Source organism: Lepisosteus oculatus, chromosome 5 (assembly GCF_040954835.1).
Source record: "Lepisosteus oculatus isolate fLepOcu1 chromosome 5, fLepOcu1.hap2, whole genome shotgun sequence".
Lineage (NCBI taxonomy): Eukaryota > Metazoa > Chordata > Actinopteri > Semionotiformes > Lepisosteidae > Lepisosteus > Lepisosteus oculatus.
The window spans coordinates 41688602-41715293 of NC_090700.1; the positions used below are offsets into that span (position 1 = coordinate 41688602).

A 26692-nucleotide genomic window follows, 5' to 3' on the forward strand; every position below is an offset into this window, starting at 1 on the left:
ATAACAGAATTAAGAATTAAGCTAACTGTTAAATCTATCTTTAAATGCATTACTTAAATGAAACAGGTTACATACCTGGGTCACCAGGATGGAAAATTTGCTGATCAACTGATGCTGGGCTATATCACACTGATTAAACAGGAATTCTATTTGGTGCTAAAATGTTAAAAATGGACCAGTCTTATAATGCGAGTTTTCAGGCATTTTTACTTCTTGATTCTTGTCAATATTTTTAAAGAGGGTACTGATTGGTTACAGTAAATTGAGATAAATTAAAATACATTCTGTACAAAATAAGAATTTATATAACGAAAAAAACAGTTCCATAGCATTTACACTGGAATACCTAGATTAAAGAAAAGAATCCCCGTGAAGGCGGCACATGGTGCTTTTGATAACAGTAGTAATCACAGTTACTTTATGCTCCTTTGTCTTATATAAAGATAAAGAACAATTACTTTAAAAGTCAGCCCTGACATTCCTCAAAATAACCAAGTTAATGTTAAAATTATATCTCAGTTCAGGTCACCCTTCCAGGGTATATACATTTTATATACAAAAATAAAGAGTCTCATGAGCCTATGTGTTTGAAATCAAGAACACTGCTCTGGTAATAGATAACCTGTTATCATACAACCTTCATGATTTCCAAAACGTGGAAATGTATTTTCTTAACATACTGCTATTGTGTCAGTCAGATTGGTATTCCATGTGTCCATATTCCAAAGCAGATTGGAACATCAGTAGTTTTTTCTCCCATCATTCTAGCCATTCTTCTTTTAGGAGAGCTTTTCTGTCAGTTTGATGGTGACTGCTTTGACCTCTGAGTATTCTGCGAGGGCATATTCACCACTAAAAAGAATAAAAAAGAAAATATTCCTAGTGATTTTTAAAATTAAAAGATTTTTATTCTCTTTTCATATTAGTGTATTCATTAGTCAATTATTAGTGTATTCTACACATAAATTACATGGACATTTTAATATCAAAGAACATGCACTGGACAGCCATATAGTGAATGACTGTAAACAGAGTAACAACAGGAGATATTTCTTAGATACAAGAATATTAAGAATTATTTATAATGAATCAATGTCTACATATTGATGTATGTATTTCACATTTGCAAATGTAAGGGTGTGAAGAGCAACTTAATTCCAATTCAGTAGCAACTTAGTAACAACATAACTGAAACAGTAAGAGGTAAATTTAAAGAGTGGATGATGTTAGAATCCAATGTAAAACAGATTGCCTGACATAGTAGATGATTATGAATTATGAATGGATTATGTTATGAAGTTATTAATTAACCAAATGTTTCAAAATTAAAGCAATATGATCTTACAGTTCCCGGCCATTTCCTGACATTTTATAGCCACCAAATGGAGCTTGAGCATGAAGAGCATTATAACAGTTCACCCTGTAAGACAACAGAACAGATCAGAATCATTTCAGTAATTAAGTTAACTACACACATTCAATACTTTCCTCATCAGACATATGCAAATGTAACATTCGCAAATTTATTCTCGATTCAGTCTGGCTGATGGGATCTTGGATGTAAGAACAGAGCTGCACTGCTGACTAGGATCATGAGATGAATCTAGCTACAGTAGTAAGTGAGTGTCTTGCTGCCCCCTGATCATGTAATCATGACCCAATGACCCCATCTCATCATGATCTTGTTTTTGTTTTATAACAAATGCTTCCGGTTCTGTGTTGGCAGTATGAGGAATGTCAGGCTCACTGTCAGTTTTATCACGCTTTTCAATACAGTGTAGCATGCTAATCATAAAGGCAGAGAGAAAGTGCAGACATCCATTGGACACAGAGGAGGGATCGGTGTTGTTTTATTTTAGCTGATTAGTGGGAGTTTGTGATTACTATTGTATATTTGATAATTGTTATGTTCATTAACGTAAAACGAATGCATTAATACTTTAATTATCATATAAGGCAGGGTTACTTGTCTTTTAACCATGCACGCTATACAATATATTGTAGTACATTATGCAATGGTATAGAGGATCACTTGGTTATATGTAAATTTGGCTATTCACATTGGTTACATGTACTGAACCCTCATGAATGTCAAGATCCTATCAAAATTCATATCTTTTATAGACCATGATAGTGGTAGGCAATACATTATTTAACACTTATTTCTAAAAACTAGAAACTTATTGGATATATTTATATGATAAATCAGTAAGATTTAAAATGGAGTCTAAAACCTACCAAATGGTACCTGACTGCAGTGTTGAAGACAGAGTCAGTGCTTTATCCATACTTCTAGTGAATACAGCAGCAGCCAAACCATACTCAGTGCTGTTGGCTCTTTCAATGACTTCCTCTTGGCTTTTAAATTCAAATATGCATTGTACTGGCCCAAAGATCTGCAAAATAAAAAATCATGCACAGTGCTGCTTAGGAGCTGGAGAGCAGTGACAACCAAAACACAAACCCTATTCTCTGGCGCAGCACGTGCCAACTGTCTGGTTGATTTGGAAATGCTATCAAAAAGTTCTTCAAACCTTTTATTTCTCTCTATATTTATTTTATTTGTATTTGATCTGTTAACTGTACCCTCATTTGTATTTTATCTTCAGTTTTGGTAGATTATAAATTCAACATCAGCATTACAGGGTCCCTTGTGTTTCTTTGGATATTTATGACAACCATCATTACAGACTTGTTGATCTACTCAGGTTGGTAAATCCAATAAAGCTCTCTATTTGAATCACACGTCTTCTCCGCCTTGGAGTTTGACTAAACTATTGAATTGGAGTTTAAAACAAAAGTTGGGGAGGAGATCAAACTCTGATGCCCTCTACCGCCTGCCCTAACATTTCTGTTGAAGAAAGATGTGAAGACGGGGGTTTGAATTTAATCCTTTCTGTAGGGGGTATAGACTTCTAAGTCACAAGCTGGGGTTTATGGCAGGAAAGGGGGTTAACTGATAAGGATTGCAGATGCAAGCTAGGAACCCCCCTGGGTGTAATCTTAAACTGACCATTTGTCCAGAACATCGTAAACTGGCCAAATACCATGAACCCCCCTCTTTACCATCAGACCGAGTGACGTTAGAAACGGAGAAGAAAACACTATATAACCCAAAAGTTTGTACCAGTACGGTGAACAATACTTCGGTTTTGTTGTTTCTTGCGGGAAACAAGTCTTCGGCTTTATTGTTCCTTGCATGCAATAAACTCATCTGTTTTACTTCATCTCGGGATCAAGAACATTATTCGTTCTGTTACAACAAATTTGGCGTAGTCGGCGGATGCTCCAGAAGGCGCAGAACTTCCCGTCGGCAGGAGAGATGGTCAGCGCTCACATTACTAAGAGTTAAGGACTCCTCTTTTTAAAAAAAAAGTCCCGACTCTCTCTGACCGATTGGGAAGTCTCTGCTCCCTGCGAGAATCGCCCGAGATGACAGAGTAAACGTGAGTTCCTGTATTCCTCTGGCCCGGGGAAGACACCGGTGTATGTAAGGGGTTGTTTGCTGTAAGCCCAGAATTTTGTCTGGTAGGCGGTCCGCGGTATTGTGTACAGGCATTCGAAGCTGGTGTATGCCTTAATTGCGCATGGAGTTTTTGAACAGGTTTTGGACCCTTACCGCGAAGTTCAGGACTGGTGTGGGCCTTAATTGCGCCCGGAGTTCTGAAGGTCAGAACTGGTTTGGGCCTTAATTGCGCCCGGAGTTCTGAGACTCAGGATCGGTATGGGCCTTAATTGCGCCCGGGGTTCTAGAGCAAGTGGTGCATTAAATGCACGTAGTTCAGGACTGGTGTGGGCCTTAATTGCGCCCGGAGTTCTGAAGGTCAGAACTGGTTTGGGCCTTAATTGCGCCCGGAGTTCTGAGGCTCAGGATCGGTGTGGGCCTTAATTGTGCCCGCGGTTCTGGAGCTGAGTGGTACATTAAATGCACGTATAATCCAGGATTGGTGTGGGCCTTAATTGCACCCGGGGTCCTGAGATTAGCTATGCCTTGATTGTGCACGGATTGGCGTGGCGTGGTTTTTTGTTTTAAAGGAAACGGGAGTAGAAGAGATATATATGTATGTATGTTTTTGGTGTTTTCCTTGTTTGTGAAATACATATACACATGCACGACACTAACATAAACACACCTCATAATAAAAGAGCAAAGCATTAAGTAGCAGGATTTAAAGGAAGTTGAGACCCGAGAATCGCCCTGATTGAGCTCAGTGCGTAAGTCCACCCCGGGGCAAAAGCAGCGATGCTGGCGTTCTGAGGATGGTGAATTACTGATCAAGAAAGGGGGTTTTCGAGGTCTCGTTCCTTACCTGTGAACAGTGCGGTGTAAGTCCTCTCTAAAGTCTCGGAGAGGCATTTAGATCTGGAGGTAACAGACGCCCTTGGCTGAATGAGTGCAGGAATGCACAGGTTTTTCAAGTGAAAGCATCCCCTTACTGTATGAGCTGTTACCTCACACACGACAAAAGTAAAAGAGACCAAACATGTGTGCTAACTGATGGTTTGAGAAAGTGGTGGAAGGGTCCGTTTATATATCGGAAAAGTGTAAGTTGATGGAAAAGAAGGAGAAAAATATGGGAAAAGCTGAGTTTGTCAGAGGGAATTTGGGGCGAAGACGCCTGTAAAGAAAGCATATGAGTATTGATTGGCAAAAGCACAAGCATGTAGCTCCCACCCTGGTGCACGGCCGGCACCAGTGGTGGCAGATACATGAGAGAAAAAAAAAAGAAATTGGGATGTGACTTAAAAGTGTGTTTACGGGGAAAACAAAAACCCGGAAGAAAAGATACTTTACTCGCTACGAAAGAGTATAAACAAAAGTGAAAAGAGGCAGTGCAGGAGAATCGGAAACTAAAAGAAGAATTAGTTCCTGGTCGCATTGCACTAGTTAATGTGTTATATCCTGCTCTCCCATAGGGGAAAAGACAGGCAGGAAATGAAAATAATTGGGATCAATTCCCACAGTGACCATATGGAGACGAGGGGTCTGAGTGGGATGACACCTGGTACGAGAGTGATAGAGACGGAACAGGAACTCCCTTAAACAGAGGGCGCCCGCAGACCTGTACTCTCACCCTAAGTGGGAGAGGGCCTGATGCAGTGGGGGCTGGCGCTGTTGATGACAGCGTCACTCTAAGTGTCTAGCACCCCGTCGAGGGGGTCCACACTCGCACCTACCTTCCCTGATTCCCCCATAAGATCAAACGCAAAACCGGAAGATATTGACCGGTGGGTTAATGCACCGCACCCGAAATTAGAAATGCAGCGAACCTGGAGTGCGCTTCAGGAATTAAAAGGATTAATGTAGAAGTAATACAAGAATACAGCACATTGTAGTACGAAGAGAAAAATATATTCTCGATGTGTATGTGTGTTTTATGAATTTGTGTGCCGGCATTTATGTGTGTAACTGTGAGTTTTGGTATACTAAATGACGGTGTGAGTGTGTTTAGCCAGCGGGACTGGCTAGAGACGTAACTAAAGAGACTTGACGAAAATCAACTTAAGAAGATTGGAAAATATAAGAGCGTCTGAAACGTATAAGTACAGTACAGGTGGACGTAAAAGTAGTTAAACAGTTTTTGTATTTTTATACAATTAGTTGCAATAGTGGAAACAATTTGGTTTTATTCGAATGTCTCGAAACCAGACATGCTGAAACACTGTAGGTTTAGAATCGACACTGGGGAGAATAACGTCTTGTGAGAAGATCTGTTTACCTAACGATTAGATCCTGTAAATCCCTTGTAGCCTCCCTAAGTCTGTCCCAGTCCAGTGGTTAAAAATGTACTGTTAATGGAGTGTTGGTTTCTCTGTTAGGGGATACTAGAGCACTACTGTCATGCTTGTTTCACTCCTCTGTTCAACAGTGTGCTATAGATTAATGTATATGGGAAGACGGCAGGAGGCCACAGGAGTATTGGGACAGCAAGTTGAGTACCAGATTTTAATGGGTGGTTTTATTCCAGATCTATTGGGGTGGAATATTATGCATTACAAAGAATGACTATCCAGAACAGGGTATCACGTGGTTTCAACTGACTGTGATCGCTCAGTATGTTGATGGTATTCTGAGTGCTTCCCCTGACGAGGAAACCCACAAGTCTGAGTTGCTTCAGCTTTAGAGTGTCTAATAGAAGCAGTTATGATAAGGCCCTTTTGTGTCTAGCATTGTGAAATTTTAACAGGGCCTGGGTGCAATGTTTTTACGGGGTGAGCACAACTCTTAACAGATCTGCTTAAGGGGGGAGTGCAGTACAAGGACAAGATTGTCTTGGTTCCCGCAGCAAAAGCCGCCTGTAATAATTTGAAACAAGCTCTCTTACAGGTGCTGAGACTGGGGTTTCCTCAGATGGATCAACCATTCCTTTGTATTATTGCAAGTTGCTGACAGAGGCCACCCAAGGAGCCCGCGAGCAGGTCCTGGAGGCGTGGGGACCACCACCTGAAGGAGGGCACAACCTCATCCCAGGAGAGTGGGTGTGGATCAGGAAATTTCCTTCACAGGTTCTCCAGCCCAGGTGGGACGGACCCTACCAGATCCTGTTGACAACCTAGTCTGCGGTTCGAGTGGAAGGAAAAGATCGCTGGATCCACGTGTCACACTGCCGACGAGCCTCATCCCCAGTTACAGACTCAGAATGAAATCATTTCTGTAAATAACGATAATTGTTGCTGTAGGACTATGTTCCGCAGGGATTAATGATCATCTCTCCCACAAAGGAGAACATGGAATTAATTTCTTTTTAGGCCTCTCCTATCTGACAGCTAAGAAAACCAACCAAAGTGCCTGCTGGGTGTGTGCCGCATTACCCAAATATGTACAGGGAGGACTTCCTATGGGGGCCATTCCTTGGCGTCTCGAGGAAGTCATAGGCATGATCATTTGGAGGGATAATTTAGGAGATTTTAATATGACAAACTATGGGGGTTGCCATAACACGACTTTAACCTGCACAACATTACAATATCTACAGGAGCGAGGCTTAGAGCCCACAGGCTCTTATGCTCCTAAATATAACAGAAGCCATACACCACCATACCTGACTCTAAATAAGGTATGTGAGGGAAACATATGTTTTCAGCACACTAATGGTCTGCACTTGGTTGGATGGAGTCGTTGCAACCTTACCATCGCAAATATATCCACCTCTACCTTCCAAATTCCAGGATGGGATCGGCACACCCCACAATTCGGTATAAGCTTCTTATTTTCAGAGGCATGGGGAGCGCCAAACGGAACATACTTCATTTGTGGAAAACGAGCCTACCCATGGTTGCCAGCCCAGTGGTCTGGCTCATGTTATTTAGGATATGTGGTTCCTCATATCCGTGTTCAAACCCACAGCCCCTTCGGACCTAACCACAGACCACAAAGAAAAACTGGCTGATTAGGAATATTATTTAAGTATAATATTTCCACAAGCCGGCATGAACTTTCTGAGTCGAGAGTTAATTCAAATGGCCTCGACTTTAGAGGAATTAGCAAATTCTACCTCATCTAGTCTGAAGGCTGTTAATGATGAGATGGTAGCCCTTGCTACAGAACAGTGGCCAAGCAGAACCAACTAGCTTTAGATTATGTACTGGCGGCCCAAGGAGGAACTTGTGCAGTAATTGGCACTGAATGCTGCACATATATTCCTGATAATTCTGAGCACATCTCAGATCTGGCCCAACACATTTACAATGAGGACAGAAATATCAGGACTATTATGCTGAAAATTGGGGAATTGGGTCTTGGGTAAAGTCTGTGTTTGGGGCCTGGGGTGGAACCTTTTTACAGTGTTTATTTGTAGGAATAGTATTGTTTATATGTATAATTGTAATCATCACGTGCACAAAAACATGTATCACATCTTGCTATAATCGTGGAACGTACAATGTCATCGCAATACATACCTGTTCGCCAAGAAAGGAAAGATCTGCCCTGACATTGTATGTATAAAAATAGGCTACACTGACGTATGCCATATTTTATAAGGGGGGAATGAAGAAAGATGTGAAGACGGGGGTTTGAATTTAATCCTTTCTGTAGGGGGTTTAGACTTCTAAGTCACAAGCTGGGGTTTATGGCAGGAAAGGGGGTTAACTGATAAGGATTGCAGATGCAAGCTAGGAACCCCCCTGGGTGTAATCTTAAACTGACCATTTGTCCAGAACATCGTAAACTGGCCAAATACCATGAACCCCCCTCTTTACCATCAGACCGAGTGACGTTAGAAACGGAGAAGAAAACACTATATAACCCAAAAGTTTGTACCAGTACGGTGAACAATACTTCGGTTTTGTTGTTTCTTGCGGGAAACAAGACTTCGGCTTTATTGTTCCTTGCATGCAATAAACACATCTGTTTTACTTCATCTCGGGATCAAGAACCTTATTCGTTCTGTTACAACACTGTCTTGCACTTTTTGTTGTCAATTCCCTTCCTCCACCCCATCTGTGCCCTTGCAGCAGCTCCTATTTGCTGTATCGTCACTAAAAATAGGAGTTCTAGCCACTGTCCTTTAAAAGGGTCAGCAAGGTTTCCCCTGTAAAGCACACAGTTCCAATCACCTCTTTGCTTCCTTAATTAGGGTTTTAGCAAACTACTAAAAAGGAGAGATAACATGATCTCTGTATCTGATGTAAGAAGATAGACGCTTTGGTTATTTTACCAGTCCTATGGATGTAACGCATGCTTTTTACAATTATCAGATAACTTAATTTCCTAAAATACTTCATAAATGTTTCATGACACACTTGTAACAAACAGCATACAGTACCTCCTCTTTGGCAATGCGCATGTGGTCTTTAACTCCTGAAAATATTGTAGGCTGAATGTAAAGGCCTCTGTCTCCAATGGCATAGCCTCCATACTCCAACTTAGCACCTTCTCGCTTCCCACTCTCTATCAGCTCCATAATTTTATCAAACTGTTTCTGGTCAATCTGTGATAAACATAAAGAGGAAAAAAATACATTTTCTACCAATTGAGCAAGAAAGTAAAACAGAACTGAGTATAATGTAATACTAATGGTATAGGTTGTCCTAGAAAGAAAATTAACAAACCAATATTCCAACAAAGGCAACTCTTTATTGGAATGCAGAAAGATAAGGAAAATCTAAGGAAATGTTATGCTTTCATTGTTGCATAATACATATAATACTTTTGAAACAAATTAATAAGAACTTGGCATAAGTTGGGGGAATGTTAGCCTAATGTTGAAGATAATTCAGTATAATTCTCTTTCATTTCCATCTTCAAGGAGACACAAAACTGAAATTCAAAGTTTGATTTAGGAAACATGTGGGGACAAACCTATTTAAACTTAAAAATTGTAATTTGGAAACATTGCAAGGTTTTTCAAGGTACTCTATGAATAATAAATAAACCGATCTTGTGTACTCCACTTAAAAAAAGGTTCATCTGCCTTAGTCTTAAGAATGTACTTGTGCCTAATAATTTTCCTGTGAATTACATCTTGCCTCTGTGCAGAGATGAGTTTAATACAAAATAGATTCACTACATGTTGTTTAGCAGGACACTACTTTTTTCAAAGCACTGAATGCTAAAGCACTGACTTAGCATGTTATCTTGGGTATAGCACCATGGTTTCCATAACTATGCACATAATATTTGAATATAAAATTTAAATTTCTAAGAAATTATAATATTTAAATGTTTTTAAATGTTTGCAATAACTAAAGATTTTTTATTGTAATAGCACTGTTGCTGGTGTTAGTTTCCCTTCTTCTTGGAATAAGATAATTTAATTTAGATAATATATTGAAAAGCCTCATAATATCCAAATGAAAACAAAAACATTTTTGAAATCCTTGTTTTTTCTACTTTAAAATAAAACTAAAAAGGGAAATTATTTTAACAGACTGGAAGAGAGTTTTGCCTATTTTTTATGATTAGTTAAAATTGTTATTGTTAAAAACTATAAACAAAGTTACAGTAATAATATGCTAAAATATAAGGGCTAAATCCTTCCCTCCCTGTTTCTGGCTGCCTGGCGCTTATTGATTAAACTCCTGCTTGTATGCACCCGAACATCATATTTGACCACAACCACAGAAGAAACTTTCGAGGAGCCACATATATTTAATGTGTTTGTGTGGGATCCAATGAATCCAAAGATGTAAAAAAGGAATTGAGAAAAATATATCTATGCATCTGTAGGTTCCCTAGACAAGGCAAATAAGAATCAATGATATTTCAGAATTGTATCCCAGAAACTCAAATTCATATAAGTAATTCTAGACAATTTGAATAAATCAGCTACACTAGTCCAGATCCTCTCCTCATAGAATGGACAATTCAGAGATGCAATTACCTACTATCATGTTTTTGGGAGGAGGGAGAAAACCAAACTACCTAGAAAAAACACCGGAAGAGTATGCTCCACACAAAAGAGAGCTTGCCCACAATCAAACCCAGGACCTAAATATATTTATTATGTAGACTTATCTTGCAAACAGAATTTGATTCTTCTTCTCCTTTTTTTACAATGCTGAGAAAAAGTTTCCAAGTATTCAGTTATCCTTTGAGGAATAAAGCATTTAGAAAGATGTGAATATGTTACTATATCTGTTGTCTTATTGCATAATTTAAAGATATTGTTTCTGAATTACAGTTTCTCCACAATATCATACCACATTTTTCAAGAGATGGGTATCGGGATTTTACCTATAAGAAACATTCAAACATGATATGGGGTCTTTAAAATTCTCTAAGAACATCCACCACCTTTAGCCTGCATGTTCAAAATTACCTGTGGTCCATGTGACGTTCTAGGATCAAATGGGTCCCCAACAACAAGTTTCTTGGCATTGTCTACGCTACAACGGATGAACTCTTCGTAGATCTTCTCTTCAACAAAGACTCGTGATGCAGCAGTGCAACATTGGCCCTGGTTAAAGAATGCACCCTGTTGGGACTCCTGCACAGCCAACTGCACTGCAGGGGAACCAGTACATTATCAACTTGGTCTCATACAATGACTTGCAACTGATTGCAGAGTTCAGTGGATTTATCATCATGAAGTTGGTAGCTGTTATATTTTGTGGATGTTAATAATCTGAGACAGATCAATGAAATTTGAATCTGCCTACTCTGGTAACAGTTTTTATTTTATTTTATGCAAGAAATTGGTTTTAAAAATCACCATGTTTTTATCAGTTTAAAAATGTTATAGTATATTTCTTATCTAAAATTGGAATCAAATCTTTCAAATGAAAGGAAAATGAATATTTCTTACAATCAGCATCAGCGTAGACAATGCATGGATTTTTCCCTCCTAATTCCAGGGTCACTCTTTTTAAATTACTTCTAGCAGCTGCTCCTTTGATTAGTTTTCCAACCTGAAATGAAGGCAGTTATTTCCAGTTCTTCCCATACTAAAAACAACACTAAAGAAATCACAAAATAATGTTCTGTGACCACATGACTTTCAAAGGCATCATTGCATAATATGTTTTATTTTGTCAGTAATTAAAGAATAAAATCTGAAACAAATTCAAACGTGCACCTGATTACAATTATTCAAGAGATAAAACCACTCTGCAAGAGAGATTTACTTAAAATATGCCCTAATGCCCTAAACACAGCTGGGAGATTAAAACATAGATATTTTGAATAGCCTGTTATACTATCTGTTAAAATGTACCTACTTCTGTAGATCCAGTGAATGCCACTTTGTCGATATCCATATGGTTAGATATGGCTGCACCAGCTGTTGGCCCAAATCCTGGTAATATATTCACGACTCCAGGGGGGAAACCAGCCTGTTTGGTAGAAAAACAAAATGTGAATCATTAAAACTGAGTAATGGTTTTTGTAGTCATTATGTGTGATTAAAAAAACTAATCAGTTAATAAATCAAATTTATTGACGGGTCATATACTGTAGAAAAATTAAAAATACTTTTTAATGCAGTTATAAGTTATAAGAAATATTAATGATAAACCTACCTCTGTCATAAAGACATAGGATTATGTTAGCTTTTCCTGGCTCTTGGCTTTGACTATAATACACTCCAACAAAAACCTATCCAAGTCATACCTCAAAATAAACAGTTAAATGCTTAATGCTGTTGAGCTTAATACAATAAAGTAGACTCACTTCTTTCACCAATGCACCCATGTGGAGAGCTGTGAGCGGAGTTTGCTCTGCAGGCTTGATGACCACAGTGTTCCCGCAGCAAAGAGCTGGTGCAATCTTCCAGATGAACATTAATAAAGGGAAATTCCACTGCATGGAAAACATATATATATATATTACTGCAATACGAACAATAGCAGGGATGGAAAAACTGAAATATGTCAATTAAATAAGTACTTAGTCATGTGAAAACAATTTTTGATGGAAGCCACTTTAACAGTATTTATATGAGCCAGTCTTTTGAATAAGTCTCTACCAACTTGGTGGACCAACCAGCTTGGTGTAATTTTTGCCTATTTTCCTTGGCAGATTGGCTTAAGCTGTCTCATGCTGCTTGGGGATCTTTTCCCCAATTATCAGTAGGATTCAGATCAGGACATTAATTAGGCTAGTCCAGGACATTAATTTTTTATTCTTAAACTACTCTAGTGTAGCTTTGGCCATTGTGTATTATTATGATGAAAGTTTAATTTTCACCCCAATTTTAAGTCTTTAGCAGATTAAAATAGGCGTCCCCCTAGTTTCTGCATGTACTTTGCTCTGTCCATTTTACTTGAATCCTAAGAAGCTTTCCAGTCCCTGCTGAGGAGAAGTCCCCAAAGCACGATGCTGCCAATACCAACTGTAGGGATAGTGTTGCCTGAGAGATGTACAGTGTTGAATCTAACCAAACACAATATCATAGACCAAAATGTTTCCATTTGGTCCCATCTGAGCACAAAAACCTTTGAAAAAATCTGTAGTCAATTAAAGGCTTGTAATGATTTGCCAGACTGATTTTGCCAAATGGAAATGTTTTGTGGAGTGACTGCTATATTGCTGACTATTATTTTTAAAAGGAACTCATTGTTATAGCGCCATTTTCTACGTGGTGGTATGCTGGGGCTCTAGGATTAAAGCAGTGGATTCTAACAGGCCAAACAAGCTCATCAGAAGAGCAAGCTCTGTCATTGGGTCTGGCCTGGACCCCCTGGAGGTAGAGGCTGAGAGGAGAATGGTGTCCAAACTAGAGGCCATCATGGACAATGTCTCTCATCCCCTCTATGACATGCTAGTGGAAATGAAGAGCACTTTCGGCAATAGACTGATCCATCCACGGTGCAACAGGGAGTACTACAGGAGGTCATTCTTGCCTTCTGCCATAAGACTATACAACGCATCCACTTTGTGTCTGGGCAGAGACAACATTGACAGTGACCTGTTTCTGGACTGAACAGAAAACTGCTACATCTGTTCCTTTTCTTTTTCCCGTTTACAACCGTTTTTGTGGAAAAAAATATGCCAGGGACTTGTGCAATACATTTATATTTATATTGTGCAATACAATTTTTTTGTGTACTGTTCTGTTCTGGTTTGTTCTTTGTGTGTTCTGGACTGTGAGTAACTCTTCTTAGTGCACTTCTCACTGTGCTGATTGTATTGTATGTATTGTATTATTATTATTGTATCGTTCATTACACTGTTGCTGTGTTGTCTGTGTTAAGCTGCTGTTGCACTGCAATTTCCTTCACAGGATCAATAAAGTATCTATTTATCATTGTCAATTTTCATTTTCAATATAAAATACTTCACAAGAGCTTACTGTGTTTCCCCTTCTTAAGTCTTTATGTCAGTACAAGTATTCCTTTGCATGTAGGCTTTTTCAGCCTATGCATTTTGTAAACCACCTCTGGTATGTTTGATGTTCCTGTCAAGTGTCTGCCATCTTCTACAGTTAATAAACCAAAGATTCTGTTACACTGCAGTGTTAATCTGCAGTACAAGGAAACACCTGACCTTGACTCCCCTGTGCTTGCTTTACACCTATGCCACAGTGTGCTTTTAGATAACATCACTCTTATCAGAGAGCGGCCAATAAATGAAGTAAAGAACAATGATCAATGAATTCACAGACTCTGCCTATTGTTCATACAAAGGGAAAAAGGAAGAGATGTTAACAGTGAGATCATAGTCACTGTATCAAATGTTTTTCAACAAGTTAGTATTGTGATCTACCATATATTGGCACTTGCATTTTTGTACACACTGGCAATTAATAAAATGCATATATAATGCAAGATTTTACACTGAATTCACAGCATATTTATAAATTGGAATAAAGTTCCAGTGGCTTCTGAATAAGCCCACATCCCAATGTGTTGAGCTTTACATTCTGACCTGAAACTACCTACTGTATGTTCCTAAAACACAAGCACCCTGTTCCTAGTGATATGCAGCAAATTAATTTCCTCAGAACCTCATCTGAAGCATGTTACATCCACAGTCATGGCATATGCCACTACACTGATCAACTTCAACTTCAGAGAAAGGATATCTTTTACTTATACTTACTGGTATGATTGCACCACACACACCTATGGGTTCATGTTTAGTGAAGCACACAAAGTTGTCATCTGTCAGAAAAAAAACAGAAAAACATTACTTTCTCTTTCTCTATGCAGAATTCACCTGGAAGTGATTCAAGGTACTTTATGGTGATCTGAAGTCTAATTTAATTTTAAATATCTTAATTATATCCTGGGATAAAGTGATAAAGCACACTAGTAGAACACATACTAATGTAATAATTTTGTTTTTTGTAATTAACATCTCGGCATATTTTAGTACTCTGTAAACTCACTGTTTCAATGAATTGGAAATCTAAAAATGGCTGAAGCCTGGAGAAGGCAAATTCCACAAACCAGCTTGTGACTTGCTGTTTCTCCTTAAGATGCAACAGAAAACACAGTTCTCTTCCTCCATCAAAACACATTCTCTCCTTATGCACACAATTTAAGATATGAGATCTAATAATTGAGCACAAAAAATAAAATCATAATGATCCTTTTTTCACAGTTCTTTCAATTTACGTTTTGTAACTTAGTTTTGTCCCTAAATCACTTAGATTATTGTACCACTATTTTCCTATTCAAATTGTTGTCATATTTGTACACCACTAATATATCATACATTAAGTATTTGAGAAATGCAGCATTTTATTAAGAACAATTAAATGTTGAGAAAGATTGCACCTAGTATATAGAAACTGTTTGTTGCATCTTGATTGATTTATTAGATTTTTAGATTAGATTATTTATTTTGCATTGTCTTTTCTACCTGGACCCCAAAACCTGTCTATTGCATATGTTATAATAAATAAAATCCAATATTTCATATACTTCCTAAAGTGATTGTTTCTCTGTGATTACACACTTTGACACCTATACACAATAACTATTGTTTACATGTATTTTCCCATTTCTATAAGTAATCTAGAGTGATTAAAAGTTACAATAAGTATGGAATTCAGGATCAATTTTTGAAACTAACAATTAATCAGCTCAAAATTGTGAAAAAGTACTTTCTATAATAACGTAAGTTTTTCTTATCAGTTCACCTAATTTTCTTATCCATATATTAACTCATCACAAAATATGGCCTCTAAATAAAAATTTCAGGTGAGGTTATCATATGATCAGAAGTTCATAAGATAAAAAAGAAGTTGGTTAACTTCTTCAGATGATCTCCAATCTACCTATGCACCTATAACAGACAGCACAACTCTCTGTATTCTGAATACGGTCTTTATATTCATTTCTAGTATTACAGACCTACCCACTGCCATTGTCTTGCCGTGTATCTTATCAGCCCAGCCAGCATAATATCTCAGAGTTTTAATGCAGCCATCAAGGTCAATGAAGAACGATTGCAGGAAGGGTTTTCCAGTGTCCATTGTCTCCAAGGTCTGCATTAATTTAAAAATACATATAATAAGAACTCTGAATAATAAGAATACTCTAAATTCTTAAAAAATAAAAGATACCATTCATTTGGCCTGTGAAAAAATGTGGGTTCAGTATAATTGGCGCTGTTGTGAATGTGAAAACATGAAGAGGAATTGGAGCTCAAAACTCCAGAATGATGCCAGTCTTTATTAGACCACATCAACACATGCACTTACAGTATATATGGTGGACAATTAACAGACAATTAACCTAAACAGTATGTCTTTGGACTGTAGGCAGAAATTGGAGAACCTAGTGAAAACCATGTTTCCACAGGGAGAACATACAGTATAAACTCCACAAAGATAGCACACACCTGGCAGCAATACAATCTAGGTCCCAAGAACTGTGAGACAACAACCATGGCCACCACACCAGACAATAATAATTAAACAATAACAATAATTAAAATAAAAACTGAGGAAGAACATTCCTGAAGCATCCAGAAGCCTGAGCAGAATCAGCAGCAGCTATACCCTGACAGCAGGGCAGCAGAAAACAGCCTTTTGAACGTGTGCCCAGAAATGGAAAACTAGCTATTGCAATTGAGGAACAGCTCACTTTTGTAAATTAGCAGTAAAGTCTCTGACTCACTCTTGCAGACTGATACACTGTACATACTGTATACTTACTTATTCTTCATATCATGTATGTTTAAGACTTAAGCCAAACAAGTTTCTGTTTTTTACCTTAATATGTCAGTCTATTTATTCAGTAGTTCAGTACAGCAAAGTACTTAAGAAAAAGTACAGTAAATATATCTACTGTATCTTATATATTTTCTACTTTTAATTCAGATACATGCTTTTAGAATTCACCAGCTAAACAGTTATTTTAATACAGTAATCTCTCAGTTTAATTTACAATGGGGTAAAGGAGTGTGCTTTATTGCCAAATGTCTAATAAATCATGATGATATATATTTATATATATTTGAATCTTTTTACTTATTTTTTAACAATTAATATGAGTGATATAGAGTGATTTTAACAATCAGCACAGTCAATATTTTTTTCCTGTGCCATTTTGATAAGAAATACACAAGATTTTTCTGTAATATCATAAATATAATATATAAAAGTTGTTAAAGCACAGAAAACACATAATACAACCATCATAAATAATTATTAAATAGTTATTAAAATTACATACCCCTTATAGGGATCCACTGATAATTCTGAATTTTAAACCCGTAAAATATTTATTTTTACCATGATTTATTATTTGTGTATTTCTCCTAATTATAGGGAAGGTCTGATTTTTCTGATTTTATAAGAGAAAATTACCCTTTAACAGAATCTGTCCATTAAATCCGTAGTCCAGTAAGGCAAAGTCTGTTAAACCAGGGATTAACAATAATACTCTATTTTATATAGTGCTTTAAAAACAACCATCTGAAAGTAATTTGCATTTAATAAGAACATAATTTTAATACAAGGTTAAATATTTTTAGAGTAAGTGAATTTTTACTGAGATATGCAATACTAAAATGAAAAATATATATTTTTAAAGAGATACTGAGTAATTATACAAACTCAGTATAGAGACCAACTTGTCTTTAAAAATACAAATTAAAAGTCACTACAATCAAACACCTAACAGAACAATATCATTATATATACTGTATATATATATATTATTGTCAATCTAAAACACTTTAATGCACTAGCCATTAATGCTATTCTAACAGGTTTTATACATTTGAAAACCAGAATGATAATCCTTTAATTATCTTTATTGTTATACACAACTCACCAAATTAATCAAAGAAAAATAAAAGATACTTTGCAATTAGAATTTACATAAAACTGCATTAAAGCAATGTCAACATTATATTTTGGCAAAATAAGTACAAAGATACAATTCTTTACTATATACATCCCTTACCTGTTGTCTACTTTTATAGGACAGTTTGAGGGGACAGTCTGATCTAGGCAGTGTTTCGAAGTGTCTTTTACTTCTTAATGGTCGTCTTTACCATATTAAGCATCTTTCTTTAAATCCTTCTCCTGAACTGTGTTTTAAATTGTATATATACAATTTTATCCCTTGGTTGTTCTGAGAGCTCCATGACCTTTATGGTTGAATGGTTTTCAAGTCCTTCCATGGATTTTTAATAAAATTCTTTGGTTGAAATTCACTACCTGACTAAGGGGCTTTTCATAGATGACCTATGTGTATATATTGTAAAATAATGTGATTGACCATTATGACACACATGGAGGAGGTCACTCAACTAATTATGTGGCTTGTTAAAATAATTTAATGGACCTGAATTAAATTAGGCTAGTTACAGAAATGTGTTGGAATACTTATGTAATCATGGGTTTTCCATTTTTCATTCAGTTTAACTGTTTACTTCTCTATGCTTTTTCTTTGAATGTGTGGAGCATGTTGTGTATATACACTAATATGAAATGTCCGCAATGTTAAAAACAACAAAATGTGAAAAGTGAGCCAGGCACTCTATACTGCCATGTAAATTTTAGTTTAATGACCAATTACCTGGTTTGACAAGGACTCAAATAAACACTTCCATCTCAGAAATATCACTAGACTACGCCCTATGCTATCACTAACTGTGGCTGAAAAGCTGATCAACACATTTGTGTTCTCTCGAATTGATTACTGTAATGCTCTACTTGCTGGGGTATCTAAATCTACTATGAACAAACTGCAGTATGTCCAAAATTCAGCAGCAAGAATCCTGACCAGGTCTAGTGCAAATGATCACATTACTCCTATCCTGGAGTCCTTGCACTGGTTTCCGATCAAATTCTATGTAGACTTTAAAATCCTCATGCTCACCTTTTAGGCTCTGCATGGCTTGGCACCTCAATACCTGTCTGAACTATTATCACCCTACTCCCCACCTCGCAACCTTCGCTCTTCCAATTCTGCTCTCCTTACTGTCCCCCAAGCCCATCTACATTGTAAGGGTGACAGGGCCTTCTCCTTTTATGCCCCCAAGCTCTGGAACTCTCTCCCCAAGGATATCAGAGAGTCACCTTCTCTAAACACCTTAGAATCCAGACTCAAAACCCTCTTCTTTAGAAAAGCCTTTACTTAACTGGTTCCATTCTTCACCCCTCTGCTTTTCTTAGTACCACCATCCACGGTCTCATCTATATATTGTAATTGTGTTTTATCTTGTGTATTCTTTTTATTTATTGTTGTTGTCATTCTGTAAAGCGCTTTGAGAAGCCACCTTTAAAGGTGCTATATAAAATAAAGTTTATTATAATTATTATTACTTCATGGTTTATGATGTTTTCCTTTGTTTTGATTATTAAAAATATACTTTTAGGTTTTATCGTATAAAAGGACATTTGGGTGACACTACAAGATGTGTTATATTTAGATATGTGTAAGAACAAAACATACAGTGAGGTCCTAACAGGTAACAGAGTAGTTATTTTATGCAAGACATTATGCAAATACCTCTTGGAAGAACAATAAAGAGTTCAATAAAGAAGGAATGCAAATTGCAGTGCCATGCTTTACAAAAACTACCAGAAAAAGTCTACCAGAAAATTCTGACAGAAAAGCAAAACCTAGGAGTTAATAAGTATAGATGGAGTACCTTCAGAAGAATCACTTCTGTCCTTCTTGATGTGTGCTATTTTTAATGTGCTTATTACAAACTGAACAATGTTAACTGCAGGTATGAACACAACCCATGTTAAAGCTAAAAAGCATAACACTTTAACAAAGAAAGAAAGACTGGGAGAAATTTTAAAAAACATAACAATAAGAGGAACTTACAGCAAACACCATTCGTTCCCTTTCAATGAGATCTGCCAGTTTGTTTAAAAGACACCCTCGACTTGAGACATCCATCTTTCTCCATGGAGAGCCCCTCTGCCATGCTGCTCTTGCTGCATCCACTGCTTTATCAACGTCCGCCTGTGGAAGACATGTTACAGTGGACAGCGCTAAGACAGGTACTGTCTCTTTAAGTCAATAGTACTGTATGTAAAGCTTGTTTTAAATACTATGGATATTCTAAGGGGAATTAAACTGCTGTGTTGCAAGATTATTTGGATATGTGTATATTTGGAAAAGGTCTATTTTACATATTCAGAAGAGAAAAAAATCTGGCATTTTTAATGATAAACCCCATTCATGATAAAACAAAAATGTTAAAAATGCCATGCTTCCATGCTAAATTACTTTTTGTGCCAAAATCTAAATCCTGTTAGTTTTGTGTTTTGTTCCAATCTCTTTTTTTGCACATAATAAATTCTGGACATTGGTGTTAATCACTTTACATAAATTGAATAAAATAATCTTATGGTTTCTGTTCTATTTATAAAATATTTTGCAGCTATACTATTTAAAACTATTATATTTTGCTTCATAGCAGAGAACTTACTTAATGTTGATCAGGATGATGTTTGTCATATTAATTTCAAGAATTTACAGCGAGGTATCTTCTTGAGATGTTATTTACAAACTTTGTCACTACAGTAAAATCTAAAAAAACAGTGATAATATAACAACACAAAAACTTAAAGCACAAATATGTGTGTAAGAGGAATAATGATCAGCAGCAGTAACAGATAATTATTAATACAATTTATTTTCCTCTCAAGTTTTGTATCTGTAGGAAGAAAATACATTATTATGCATTATGTTATTTTCTGCATTACCTGTCCTGTTTAAGAACAAATTTGACAGGTTTTCATTACTATATTATTTTTATTGCAATGGCCATTTCTTGAACATAATATTTAATTGCAGATTAGTTTCTTTCCTAACACAATATGCATTTTAACATTGAGAAACATGAATCCTTAAACTTAAAATAACATTAAAAAATTACAATTCTAAGTAATTAACTCAGTAACCGAAATCTTACATATACCGTACTCTGTATTAGCAGACAGGTGTGATTTATAGACTTATGAAGTAGAAGCGTGCCTGTACTATCATGATTTCTACACTAATACTACTTTAAAAAAACAAATTTTAAAAGAAATATTAAAATCTTTAACCATCGTTAAGACAAATTCACATACCTGATCGGCTTCTTCGATGTCGCATATTTTTGCTCCTGTTGCTGGATTGTACGTCGCAAACTTCTTCCCACTCACAGACGTATGCCATTCGTTATTGATGAAAATCTTATTTAACACATAAAAACAGGTTATTTAATAAAATATGAAGTTGTCTTTGTCAGGTTTGAGTATTGTAGCATGACTTCTGCATGTAAATCAATACATGCCAACAATGGAGACGTGTGAATTAATCATGATTTAGTATAACGTCGCCGAACATTACATGTCGCAGTATACAATGTGTAGTTGTTAAAAGCAAACCGGTACATAGCAGGAATTAGCAATCCTAGAATCCTGGAGGGTCGAGGTAAACCGGAGTCTGACCAGGTACTGTAGGAACTGGGAGCAACGATGACCAGGAAAGGACCCTTGTCCATTGCCTGGCGCGAACACGGGGCAATTAATCGACACCAAACGAGTTAGCTTGTGTTTGGCTCATGGAAGGAGACCGGAGCAAGTCGGACTCCAAACCAAAAAAAAACCCCTGAACATTAATAGCCGATACTCCAGAAACAATTCAAAAACAGATACTGCAAACGGCTGCGTTCAAGAAGCCAGACAACTGATTTGCTTATTTTGATACTTACATTACCAGCCTTGGACAAGCTGGCATTAGATTTTTCACGTTAAGCGGTGTATTGTATATTTTCAGAAATGTGACATTAGCAAGAATATAAACCTTTTTGACATTTTAAGGTACAATCATCGGAAATAATTAAAAATACGGTGATTTAAGAACCTTTAAGATACTGACCATACTGTACCTGGAGATGAGTTGACATGATTTATGCACGATTAAGTCTACTAGAAATGAGATACCTGAATAAAAAAACACTCGACCAATAGCTGAGTTTAAATAGTAGATTACATCGCTTTCAAAGTTATAAAATGATTGCTTTAAGATCACCAATTACTAAAATATTTTCATGACCAAAAATAATTGATATTATGTAGCCTATTACATAAATTAAGATTTCGTTTTTTTCTCTTCTTTATAATAGTCAAAGTAAATGATGGTTCACAGGCAACATATGACACACCCTACCTTAGAGTATCTCACTTCTAGATTTTTAATAGGATGGGGAAGTGAAGGATTTTTTCTCTCTGGTTGTCCATTCTCTACTGTCCCGTTCGCTGCCATGACTGAAAGGTTGCTGGATGGCAATGAATCTGCTTGCTCCGGGTCACCGCGCTGTTGTCTGGATGTTTGTAATACAACCAGCGAGCTTTATAAGAAACCTTAGATCCTCCCATCTTAGTGGAAAACTGCTGAGAACATGAAAACTCCGCCCCTATAGCATAACCTTCAGAGTGTTGTTCATTCATACATCTTGGATATAATATTTAAGACTCCGAAGTCTGACGTTTTTTAAAAAGGTATTTGTAGAGCCGTGACTGGTAAGTTATGCTTTTAACACTTTAAGGGTTAAAACACAACAAACAAAACAAATAAACCAAGACGGAAAATGTGCTGTATAAGTTCATTCTTGCCACCTTTTATAGACCTACTTCGAAAGAGTATAAACAATCCATTATAAATGTAATGAAGCTATGAATGATTTGCAGACTAATCTTGCCTAATTCCAGGAAATGGGAAATTTAATAGATTCCTGGTCAAGTACAGTAAGCCTTAGCTCACAATAAATGTCACATATAATGTCAAATGTAACATGAAACGTTATCACACTTTTTTAATTGATACTGTAGGAAATATGATGGAATCCCCAGATGAGAAGAAAAACTAATCGCATAGAACATCTGTACTTGACAAGCAATTGTACATTCATTTGCAGAAACAAGATTACAGCCATATCATGCGATGTAACTTTTTAAAAGTATACTAGTAGTGCTTGCTTATTAGTCCAATACAGTTACGAGGCTGGGAGAAGTAAATCAAATTGTGTATCTGTCCATGGTTTCAGCGCTGTACTCTATCCCTCTAAACCTTCTGCTGTAGGCCAGTTACCAATTATCTTTACATTCTCGTGCTTACAAACCCTTAACATATTCGAGCTTAAAATGGAAAAAAGGGCAGGATTTTCTTTCATATGCATTTACTTAATACGCCTGTGTAGTCGCAAATACGTGTCTATACGTCTATACGTATACAATATCTGTGTTTAAAAACAAAACTGGGAAATGTAAACTCCTATCTTGGACCATAGCCTATCCCTACAGTATTCCTACCGCTAAGAAATAGAAATTGGAGTTCTATGGAACATTTTAACACCAATAACATTCTAGCACACCGCCGTGTTAAAAAAAATAAGGCTGTTTCTAATTAACTGGAATTACAGTCATGTAATAAAAGTAGTAACTGTGAATTTCATTGAAGTATAATATTTATATTGAAATAGACCACCTTTGATCTGTTCCTTGTTGAGGGTTATGAACTGATTAGGAATGACTGGGGACCGTTCATCAGGCACGGAAAGGTGCGAGGAGTTGTGATGTTTTTCGACAAGTTGGTTTTTGCACCTGGGTCTGACAGAGTTTAATAGAGTTTAACATATGCAACCAAATGCTTTTGTTCAGATGGACAAAGACTTTCCCATCTCTGGGCTCATACTCAAACACTGTTGGCATTGTTTCCTCTCCATTGCTTCTTGTCACTCTTCTTGTCAAAGTTTAATGAGGACAACGAGCTTTCGCAGGCATATTTCTCACTTCAGCAACCTCCTAACACTTAATAATGAGATAGCGACTAAGAGTGAGCGAGAGAGTCGAGGAAGTGGGCTGCGAGGGAGAGGCAGAAGGGGAAAGGGGATAATGGATAAAGTAGTCTAGAAGACCGGAACAAATAAAGAATGAAAGAATTAGAATGATTAGAATTAGGATGATTTAACTCTTAAACTAAGGATCATTTAAATTAGCTATAACCATTAAATAATTAATAGAGTCATTAAATAATAGCTGAACACGGTAATATTTCCGTGAAAAAATATCTACAATGCAATCAAATACACTGACCTAACATTATACGCTACTAATAGCATAGATCGATATGAGATTAACTGAGATATAAGAATTAAAAAAATAATTATCCTGTCTTATAAATACCTTAAAACTTTCAATAATTACGATTTTTAAACAAAATTCAACATACAAATACAATGGCTAATTTTTGTTGTTATTGGTTTTAATTTAAAAAAATTAAATGCTATGTTTACACGAACCTATCTCAATATTAGTAAGGGTCTCTTTCCGTGTTTACGTAATGAGTTTCTGAAAATTTCTTTATCGAAGATCTCTAGAGATTTGTCAAAATTAAATGTCTTACTTACCTACCCTGTTTCACAAACCATTTTATCTTTTTTTAAGAATTATGATCGCAATAGCTTCCACCTGTACATAATAATACATTTCAACCCAGTTCAAATGAGAGCTTTTCATTTTCTTCCTTGTTGGGAGAATCAGGCGGTGGGAAAGTTGTGGCGAGGTGTTTATCTGTCAGGCAAGTCTGCGGGCACTAGTTGATTGCTGTTCCGCACCTTTCATTAATGAAGAATAATGCACCTGGTCCCACTCTGTCTCAATACAACGAAATTACTAAAGTAATGAAATACAGCATACTAATAGTAGTAATAAGTTTTGCTTTTGTTTCGCAGACAAACATGCGATTGTGACAAGAATGTAATATTTTGTCATTTGTAAAACAACATCATCATCACCATGATCATTATTTTCTGAAGTATTTTATCTTAGAAGTCCCACTTTAATATTACTTTGACATTTGTAAGCATTAATATTGTATTTTGGTTTCTGTGGTGATATATGATGCTTATATGATAAGCATAAGAAACGTTTTAAGCACCTTTTCAGGTTTTTGTTGGTAACATTACTGTTGGTAATAGTATGTATTTGAAGAAGTATAAGATCAGAAGCTAATTTGAATACACCTTAAATTTCTTAGTTTTTTAAGTTCTTTATGTTATAATTACATAATCTACCTAGTAATCTTATTTTAAGTAAAACTAAGGTGAAGGACAATTGATATACAGTTGCAGATGATACTCCATATGACGATATGGATTCATTAACAACTGAATGTTTTTTAAGAGACATTTAATTTAAGCAGAAATGTGAACTAAACAGAAAAAATGTGTGGGAAGCACAGTGGTTACCATTGCTGCCTCACAGCACTGGGGCCCTGGGTTCAATTCCCAGGGTGCTGTCTGTGTGGAGTTTGCATGTCTACATATTCACATGGGTTTCCTCTGGTTGCTCCAGTTTTCTCTCATAGTCCAAAGACATGCTGGTAGGTTAATTGGATTCTGGAAAATTGTTTCTGTGTGAGTGTGTGTTTGCCTTGTGATGTACTAGCTGCCCATGTATCCTGCCTAGTGCCCGTGCTTGCTACTATAGGCTCCAGTTCCCACTAAAACCATGTATTAGTTAAATTGGTTTAGAAAATGGATGAATGGAAAAAAATTATTACAACTTCTGTGCATGAATGACTTATTGGCTATTGTTCAGCGTATTAATCCTCAGGTGGGTGTTTCACATTAGTGGTGGAGGAGGGGAGTTCCCATTACCTGTAAAGTACTTTGAGGGAAGTGTAAAGATGTTATTGTGCATGGTCATACATCTGTATAATTAATTCTGTAGTTAAAATTTTACAAGATTCTAAAATTTCAGTTTATTGCTTCCTCCAAGTAAAATCCCTTAAGAAATGTAAACAAAAGGTCAAGAAGCTGAAAGATTCTAGGACTGGAGAATATGTTTTCAGAATCTCAATATCTATATGACAATTAATAGAGTGAATAGGGTAATGAATTAATAAAATCATCATCATTATCATCATCATTATCATTATAATTATTGAAATAACCAACATTTGTAAGTTTAAAATACTGAAGAAAATCTCACACACCTGAAGAAGGGTTCAGAGTCAAAACAAATTTGTTCTTTTCCTTTTACCTTTTGGCATTGGATTAAGCTCTGTTTATTCTGTAATACTCTGAGACTCTGGCACTCTGACAGTCTTTCTGCTAATTGAATCAATTTCTGCATACATTACCCAATGCTTCTCTCATCATTAATGCTGTTTTAACATTTGTAAAGTGCATTAATTAATACAAGTGGCAATGGAAGCATTGTGGTGAGCTACCTTGCAGTGCTGGGGCCCTAGGATCAATCCAGGATCTGGTTTGTTAACTGAGTGGAGTTTGTATGACATCCTGGTAGGTTGAAGGGGAAACTGCAGTCCCAATTTCTCGGCTATTAAATAAATAAAAATAAATAAATTCAATGATTATATAGTAAAAAATACAAATTTCTAATTAAGCACAAAACAGTGAACTTTGTGAAAGTACTGTAAGTCGCCTTGTTGTCGCAAACCCCTGGTCTCGCCACCGGTGAGAGCGAGAGTTCCAATGAATTGTGACATGATGCAGCCCTTCCCACTTGCTAGTCACTGTAATAACCAATGTAATGTGATGTACAAGTGAATTAAATATAGGTTGTGCAGCACATATTTCACCACAGAAAGTTTCCAACGTGATTTGCATGCAGAGTTAACAAGTAAGTTCCATTTATCCGCAAAACCATCTTGAAGTCGAAAGCAATAATTCAATTGGATTAAAAGAGATGTATTCACAAGCCTGTTTGTTTACAATGTAATAGGACTGCTTCACATCACCACAAGTTTTGTTGCCTCATTCTGAATCACAGAATATGGTGCTGCGCATACTGTACCTGGAAATCTTGTCTATTTT

The 26692-nt window shown here is 36.5% G+C and overlaps 1 protein-coding gene across 1 annotated transcript; it reads right to left on the reverse strand.

The window, feature by feature from the left end:
* Positions 1–181: 181 nt before the first annotated feature.
* aldh1a3 (aldehyde dehydrogenase 1 family, member A3) lies at positions 182–22612 on the reverse strand. Its single transcript, XM_006628660.3, has 13 exons — positions 22021–22612; positions 20937–21041; positions 19681–19821; positions 15746–15875; positions 14483–14544; positions 12113–12241; positions 11662–11775; positions 11250–11352; positions 10764–10948; positions 8769–8933; positions 2239–2396; positions 1346–1420; positions 182–852 (listed from the first exon to the last, which is right to left on the reverse strand). The coding sequence occupies exons 1-13, from the start codon at positions 22114–22116 to the stop codon at positions 780–782; spliced, it is 1536 nt and encodes a 511-aa protein (XP_006628723.1). The 5' UTR covers positions 22117–22612; the 3' UTR covers positions 182–779.
* Positions 22613–26692: the final 4080 nt, after the last annotated feature.

Coding starts and splice junctions, on each gene's coding strand:
- aldh1a3 (XM_006628660.3), bottom strand. CDS start 22,116: ATGGCAGCGAACGGGACAGTAGAGAATGGACAACCAGAGAGAAAAAAT. Junction 11,353..11,661: donor CATTCACTGGATCTACAGAA/GTAGGTACATTT, acceptor CCTTCATTTCAG/GTTGGAAAACTAATCAAAGG. Junction 8,934..10,763: donor GAACGTCACATGGACCACAG/GTAATTTTGAAC, acceptor TGTTTATCACAG/ATTGACCAGAAACAGTTTGA.